Source organism: Mandrillus leucophaeus, unplaced genomic scaffold (genome assembly GCF_000951045.1).
Source record: "Mandrillus leucophaeus isolate KB7577 unplaced genomic scaffold, Mleu.le_1.0 Scaffold326, whole genome shotgun sequence".
Lineage (NCBI taxonomy): Eukaryota > Metazoa > Chordata > Mammalia > Primates > Cercopithecidae > Mandrillus > Mandrillus leucophaeus.
Window position 1 is genome coordinate 1,733,821 of NW_012103432.1, and position 8,733 is coordinate 1,742,553.

Here is an 8,733-nt window from a genome sequence, read left to right on the forward strand (position 1 = left end):
GTTAGCCAGGATGGTCTCAATCTCCTGACCTCATGATCTGCCCACGTTGGCCTCCCAAAGTGCCGGGATTACAGGTGTGAGCCACTGTGCCCGGCCCTAACCCCCCTCTCTCTTAATTGATAGAAGAATGAAACAGAAAATCAGTAATGATAATAGAACATTTGGAAAACACTGTCAACCAGTTGACCTAGTTGAGAGTCTTGAAACACTTCACTCAACAACAGCAAAACATTTACTACCAAAGACCATCTTCTAGGCCATTAAGCCAGTTTTAGTAAATTTTAAAGTATTAAAATTATTCAAAGTATGTTCTGTGATCACAGTGGAATTTAAATGAGAAATTAATAACACAAAAAGATACCTGGAAAATCTTTGAATATTTGAAAATTAAACAACATACTTGTAAATAACCCATGGGCCAGAGAAGAAAAAACAAGGGAGAATAAAAATATTTTGAACTAAATGGAAATGTAACCTATTACAATTTGTTGGATGAAGCTAAAGCAATGCTCAGATGGAAATGTATAGCATTAAATATTTATACAGGTTGAGCATCCCTAATCCCAAAATCTGAAATCTAAAATGTTTCAAACTCATAAATATTTTGAGTGTCATCATGACAGCTCAAAGAAAATGCTTAGGGGTGCTAAAGCAGTAAATATAATGCAAATAATCCAAAATCCACAAAAATCTGAACTCTGAAATACATCTGATCCCAAGCATTTTGAATAAGGGATATTCAACCTGTATTAGAAAAAAGTAAAGCTTGTAGCTTAAAAAATTAGGAAAAGAAGAACAAATTGAACCCAAACTAAGCAGAAAGAAGAATATAATGAAGATAAATGTAAAAATCAATGAATTAGAAAATAGATAATAGGGAAATTAGTGAAACCAAAGCTAATTCTTTGAGAAAATGAATACATTTGATAAATCTCTAGCCAGAATGGTCAGGATAAGAAGAGAGAAGATTCATATTACCAGTAACAGGAATGAGAGGGGGGACATCACTACACATCCTATGGACATTAAAGGATAATAAGGGAATATTAAGAACAACTTCATGCCAATAAATTCAACAACTTAGATAAAATACACAAAATTCCTTGTAAGACATAAATGTATGGCTCTTTGACTTCACATTATAATACGTTGCTGTCCTGCATTTTGAAGTACAAATCTGAGATTCTTCTTTGTTAGAATTTTTAACACTAGAGGATTAGAACATCTCATCTTGTTCTTCTCTGTATGCCTACAAACTCTAACAAAGGATTATCTAGAATTAGATGTTTTCTACACAGACCTGGAAGATATAACCATAAAGATTTATATTCCAAATCAGACTATAGTTGAAATATTATTAAATATCATTTAATCTGTTAAAGACAGTAACTTACCCAGTTTTAATGATCCTTTGAATCTGATACTGAATTTCCATGTGAGGTGGTTAATTGCTCAGTTTAATGGCAGGATGGGGCAGTATATTGATTAAGAGCATAGGTTGTGGAAGCAGACACTTGTCTTTATTTAATAATTATTTTGTGGCCGGGCGCAGTGGCTCACTTTGGGAGGCCGAGGCGGGCAGATCACGAGGTCAGGAGATCGAGACCATCCTGGCTAACATGGTGAAGCCCCATCTCTACTGAAAATACAAAAAATTAGCTGAGCATGGTGGCGGGCACCTGTAGTCCCAGCTGCTCAGGAGGCTGAGGCAGGAGAATGGTGTGAACCCGGGAGGTGGAGCTTGCGGTGAGCAGAGATCGCACCACTGCACTCCAGCCTAGGTGACAGAGCAAGACTCCATCTCAAAATAATAATAATAATAATAATAATATAATTATTATTATTTTGTTACTGTGCTTGTGACCTTGAGCAAGATTTTAAACTCCTGAACAAGAGTTTCCTCATATGTGAAGTGGGAGTGATAATAGGGTCTATTACATAGAGTTGTTGTGAGGATTACAAGTAATAATGCTTCTAAATCTTTTAACATCATACCTGAAACGTTTAAGCACTTAGATGTTAGCTGCTAGTGTGAATATCTATTTTATTGTTGAACCAAATATTTAATAAAGCTTTTCAGAATAAGTTCTAAAGGAAAAAGACAGATTGATACATTGAAATGGTGAATAAGGCTGTCTAAAAAAGACTGTCTAAAAAGAGTTCCTTTTTGCCAGAGGAAAAGAACATAATGCTTTTGCAGGTTTGCCAGAAAAATATTTAGCTGGAAAGAGGAGAAAATAAAATTTTGTGTGGAGGGGAAGGGAAGGGAGGATACCTTTTCAGATAGAGTTGATTGCCAAGAGTGGTAAGTAAAGAATTTGAAGACTTGCTGAAGAGATATCTGACCTCTCCTTATTTCCTCCCCCAGTTTCACTTTTTCAATTTTAACACGTTTTTTGAAACTTAAATTTAGACTTACAAAAAGAGTTACAAAAGAGTACAGAGAGTTCCTGTATACCATTCATTCAGCTTCCCTTTATGTTAACATCTTGAATAACAGTGGAACCATTTCTTACAGCTTAGAAATTAACTGTGATACAATACTATAACTAAAGTACAGGACGTATTTGGTTTTCACTGGTTTTTCACTGATGTCCTTTTTCCGCTTCAGGATCCAGGTGAGGATCCACATTGTCTTTAGCTGTTGTAGCTCCTTGGTCTCCTCCAATCTGGAATAGTTCCTGTCTTTCTTTGTCTTTCATGACCTTGATACTTCTGAAGGGTACTGGTCCCTTATTTTGCAGAATGTCTCCAATTTGGGTCTGTCTGCTGTGTTGTTATGGTTTGATTGAGCCCATGCATTATTGAGAAAGCTACCACGGAGGTGGTACCCTTCTCAGTGAATCATGCGAGAGACTGTGGTTTCAATACGTATTACTGATGATGTAAATCTTAATCACTTGGCTCAGGTGTCAGCAGGGATTTTCTGCTACCAACGTACTGCTTTTCCCTTTGTAATCACCATATATTGTGGCAGAGATACTTTGGGACTGTATATAGCATTTTGGATTAAACTTTCACCCACTAACTTTAGTAGGCGTCTCTGATCTTGCCTGTGGCAGTTATTACCTTGGTGTTCTAATGGTGGTTTTTCTATTTTTCTCATTCCTTCTGTACTTACTAATTAGAATTTTTGTGTAAGGAAGAGTTCTTGCTTCTCCCTTATTTATTTATGTAATTATGGGTTTGTGAATATTTTTATTATTTGGCTTATAATTCAACACAATTGCTTCTTTTTTGTTGCTGGACTTTTAGTTTTGGCCATTGGGAGCTCCTTCAGGTGGGTACCTGTGTCCTTGGACTATATAATAACTTTTTTTTTTTTAAAGCATTCTCATACTTTCTGACATAATAAAATGCTCCAGGATCATCTTATGTTTTCCCTATCCCAGTTTTGGAATTAACCAGTTCTCCAAGAAGCCCTGATTCTTTTTATTGGAGAATGGTATTTAGAAACCAAGGTCTGGGAACTAGGTGTGTGTATTGCTGCAGGAGTGTCACTGCTTCTCACCTCTCAGTGACTAGAGCTAGAAAATGTATGTATGTATGTATGCTAACTCATGCATACACGTGTGCGTGTGTGTGTGTGTGTGTGTGTGCATGGATAAAGATTTGAAAGCCAGGAGTCTATATTAATACTGCCAACTCTGCTTTTCTTCTCCTCCTTCTCCTCCTCTTCCTTCTTCTCCTCCCATCTTCTGTCTTCTCCTCCTGCTCCTCCTGCTCCTCCTCCTCTTTTTTTTTTTTTCAGACAGAGTCTCCCTCTGTAACCCAGGTTGGAGTGCAGCAGCACAATTTTGGCTCACTGAAACCTCCACCTCCTGGGTTCAAACGATTATCCTGCCTCAGCCTTTTGAGTAGTTGAGATTACAGGTGCCCGTCACCAAGCCCAGCTAATTTTTGGGGGGTTTTCTTTTTGGGTTTTTTTTGGTTTTTTTTTTTAGTAGAGATGGGGTTTTGCCGTGTTGGCCAGTCTGGCCTCAAACTCCTGACCTCAAGTGATCCACCTACCTTGGCCTCCCAAATTGCCAGGATTACAGGCATGAGCCACCATGCCTGGCCACTTCATTTTTAATCTGTATATTTTTAACCAGGGTAGCTTTTTTATCTTAATAAATACTATGTGCTTAATAAAAATTTCAGACACAACTACTGTTACAAGTTTCTTAAGTATTCCTTTAAGAATACTCTGTAATAAATAAGCATGTATATATATATATAGTTGACCCTTGAACAACGTGGTTTGAACTATGCAGGTCCACTTATACATGGATTTTTTTCAACCAAATATGGATCAGAAATACAGTATTCAGCCAGGCACAGTGACTCACGCCTGTAATCTTGGCACTTTGGGAGGCCGAGGCGGGTGGATCACCTGAGGTCAGGAGTTCAAGACCAGCCTGGCCAACATGGTGAAACCCCATCTGTACTGAAAATACAGAACTTAGCCAGGCATGGTGTCAGGCACCTGTAATCCCAGCTACTTGGGAGGCTGAGGCAGGAGAATTGCTTGAACCTGGGAGGCAGAGGTTGCAGTGAGCCAAGATTGCACCCACTGCACTCCAGCAACAAGAGTGAGACTCCGTCTCACACACACACACACAAAACATAGTATTTATGGAACACAAACCCCAGGTATATGGAGGGCCTACTTTTCCTATAAGCAGGTCCCACGGGACTAACTGCAGGACATGAGCATGTATGGATTTGGATAAGTGTGGGGGTGAGGCAGTTCTGGAACCGAGTCCTCCTGTAGACTGAGGGACGACTGTGTGTCTGTGTATCTTCTCTCTTCTTTTTATTCTCATGGGAGCATGCTAGATACTTTCTGCACCTTTTTCATCTAATTGGATATTTTGAGGCCATTTTTGACAGAGAAAAACCTGTTTCTGGGTTCCAATCTGACAGGTTGAAGGGCCCCCTGAGAGATGGAAGAGTAAAAACTGCAGTGAAAAAAAAAAGCCGAGACCTTCAGCCTTGTTGCCTTAGCAGAAACTGATGTTTGTGTGTTAAAGCAAAGCTTGTTTGGAGATTTTTAAGATAAAACTGAAGCCTACAGTCCGTGTTATGTGGGGAAAAGGTTAATAAGTAGGATCTTCCAAGTAGGTTCTTCCCTGGACTCTGGATATGAGTAGTAGTGAGAGAATGCACCATTTCCACAGACATGACCCCATCAGCTGCCATTTCCCACAGGTGAACAGAACATCATACTAAAACTACATGGAATTCTCTCACGTAAAGAAACCAAAACGTTTTAGAGACTGATGTGTCATGTTTTAAATATGAATAAAGACCTGTTGCCATATATCTGACTATTTACCTCAGTCATGGGACTGAAGATATTAAATTAAAAGGCTAGAATTTTGCATCTACTTTTAAGGTGTCTTTACAAAAAGCAAATGATCATGTATACTTTTTTCCTCTTCTTAAAATTGATCACTGTGCTGTTGTGCACGATTTCCTTAATAAGATACAGCTATTAGTGCGTGTGGCATTTTGTGATTTGTGTAACTAACCCTTTCCCTCCCAGCTTCTTACCTTTCTGTTCCTCTGATATTGCAGGGTTGCCTGATTCTGAGTGATGAGCTGAACCATGCATCACTGGTTCTAGGAGCCAGACTGTCAGGAGCAACGATTCGAATCTTCAAACACAACAGTGAGTTTGCTGCGGAATTCACTGGTGGCCTTGGTGTTTATTATTCTTTGGATCCATGGTGGGAATTAACATGAGTTATATTAGCAGTTGAAAATATAAATGAAGCCAAAGTAGCAACTTTTAAAATGTTCTTCTGGTCCAGTCTTTTAAAATTAGAGGTTCAAGGAAGCCTCTTGTACAAATATAATACCATTCTTTTATTTGACCATTAAGTTTTCCATCCCATTTCGTCGTTTACAAATCCCTTACTCAAATACATTTACTCGATGCCTATAGTGTATCTTGCCATAAGACTAGCGGTGTTTAGATGAGTAAATCAAGGTCTCTGACTGGTTAATGAAGAGACTTAATAGATAAGCCAGTGTTTACAGTACAGCAGACAGGTGCTGAAGTACAGCCATGAATAGATGCTGTGGGAGCACGGAGGAGGGTGCCCCTGAGCCAGACCTTTCCTCCCTAAGTGGAAATATCTTTGCGTGTTATCAAAATGATTATTTAGAATAAAAATGTATAACTTTCATAGTTAAAACACACACATAGGGAGAAAAGATAACCCAAATGTATGTTTAATATCATCTTTTCCCAGAATGTGTGCAGGCACAGCCAGGTTTGGAAGAATGTATACCAAAATGTTAGGTGTGTACCCCTGGATGGAAGGATCATAGATGATAACATCATTTTTGCTTTTGTTTTTGTTTTTGTCTTGTCTAAAATGTTTTACAGTGAGAAATGAGATCTTACTAAATATCCCTATGTAACCTGTTATTTTCTTTCTTTCTTTCTTTTTTTCTTTTTCTTTTGTGACAAGAGTCTGGCTCTGTCACCGAGGCTGGAGTGCAATGGCTCAGCCTTGGCTCACTGCAACCTCTGCCTCCCGAGTTCAAGCGATTCTCCTGCCTCCACCTCCCGAGTAGCTGGATTACAGGGGCACACCACCACACCTGGCTAATTTTTAGTATTTTTAGTAGCGGCGGAGTTTCACTGTGTTGGCCAGACTGGTCTTGAACTGACTTCAGTTGATCCTCCCGCCTTGGGCTCTGAAAGTGCTGGGACTACAAGTGTGAGCCATCACGCCTGGCCCCTTTTTACAATACACTGTGATTGTTGTTTGTCATTACATGTGACTCTACCTCATTCTTAAATGCCAGTGTGGCAGTCAGTGCCTGGATGTGCCTTCATTTAATTGCTCCCTCAATTGGACATCAGGGCTGTTTCTGAATTTTTCTACTGGGAACAGCACTACACTTACAGTTTTGTACAATCACCTGGTTAGTGCCTTAGGATAAATTTTTAGTAGTCTCAGAATGCATGGTTAAAAGAGTATACATTTTTAATAGTTTTCCGAATTGCCTCTAAGCATTATATGAACTCTTCTTTTCACTTTTATTTTAGGTTCAGGGGTACATGTACAGGATTGTTACCTAGGTAAATTGCATGTCTCGGGGCTTTGGGTACAGATTATTTCGTCACCCAGGTGATCAGCGTAGTACCTGATAGGTAGTTTTTCGAACCTTACCCTCCTCCTCCCCTGCCTCATCCTCAGGTAGGCCCCAGTGTCTGTTGTTCCCTTCTTCGTGTCTGTATGTACTCAGTGTTTAGCTCCCACTTACAAGTGAGAACATGTGGTATTTTGTTTTCTGTTTCTGTGTTAGTTTGCTTAGGATAATGGCTTCTAGCTGCATCCTTGTTACTGCAAAGGACATTATCTCATTCTTTTTTATAGCTATATAGTATTTGATGGTGTATATGTACGTGTGTGTGTGTGTATATATATTATAAAATATATTGCAAAATTTCAGACCACGGTTGACTGAGTAACTGAAACTGCAAAAGTGAAACTACAGATAATGAGGGAACAACTGTCCTAGGTTTCAGTCTTTCTTCGTGGAGGTATAACCACTTTCCAATTTTTCTTGATTCCTATGAAGAAACAGTTTTTTAAAAACTAATGTGTTTGTTTCATGAAATACAATTATGATTTCAATGAAAACATAATGGTTAGCAATGCATGTTAGGAAGATGTTTTGATAGTGAGGTCTACTTAACCATGGTAATGTCAAATTAGAGAAATTGAAATTTCATTTCTAAAGGGGATGATAGTAAAAACAGAACGTATTTTTTAAACTCTTTAAGTTTATGTGAGTAGGTTCAGAGCTAGAAAAGAATACAGTTTTTTTTTTCAAACAGTTTTCCTAGATGTGTAAGAGTCAGATCTAATCAATAGATTTTGAATGTTAATTCAAGGAGTATTTATTAAGCGTCTACCATCTGCCAGGGTGTGTACCAGATGATAGAAACAGTGGTAAATACCACAGTATAGTCCAGGAACTCTTGCAGGTTATAGGGTAGCAGAAAAGACACATGACATTTCCAGTGCAGTGAGTCACTCCTGAATTCTGCCACCCCTTTCCCCCAAGAGTCAGTCATCAAGTTGTACCCATTTCTCTATCTTATACCTGTTCCCATTTCTGCATCCGTATGACTGTTGCCCTAGTTTAATTCCTAGCCATTTCTCTGTTGGTGTCCTGCGCTTAACCCTGCTTCCAGTCTTGCCCCTCAAATTCATGTTTTACATTGTCCTCAGAGTGTTTTAGCCATAAAGCAAAACTGACTGTTTTATACCTCGCCAAACATTCCTCAATGACTTTCTGAGCCTTAAATGTTAAGGGCCTGCTCCTTAGCATAGTGTCCAAGGGGCTGTGTGACCTGGACTCTGCTATACCTCGCATTGCATCTTTCACCATCAAAGGCAGGCACTAGCTGGGTATGGTGGCTCATGCCTGTAATCCCAATCATTTGGGAGGCCAAGGTGGGAGGATAGCTTGAGTGCAGGAGTTTAAGATCGGTCTAGGCAACATAGCAAGACCCCATATTTCAAAAAAATAAATATGTTGCTCAATTAGGCACTAATGCAAGGTGGGTTTTTTTTTGTTTGTTTTTTTTTGTTTGTTTTTTTTTTTTTTGAGACGGAGTTTCGTTCTTGTCGCCCAAGCTGGAGTGCAGTGGTGCGATCTCCACTCACTGCAACCTCCATCTCCCGGGTTCAAGCAATTCTCCTGCCTCAGCCTCCCGAGTAG

General features: G+C 39.2%; 1 protein-coding gene across 1 annotated transcript in view; it reads left to right on the forward strand.

Annotated features, from left to right (window-relative positions):
* Nucleotides 1-8,733, forward strand: part of SPTLC2 (serine palmitoyltransferase, long chain base subunit 2) — a 125,333-nt gene that overhangs the window by 66,968 nt on the left and 49,632 nt on the right. The window contains exon 6 of the mRNA XM_011988275.1: nt 5,563-5,656. Within this exon, the coding sequence (XP_011843665.1) occupies nt 5,563-5,656 (94 nt within the window). The remainder of the gene's footprint in view (nt 1-5,562; nt 5,657-8,733) is intronic.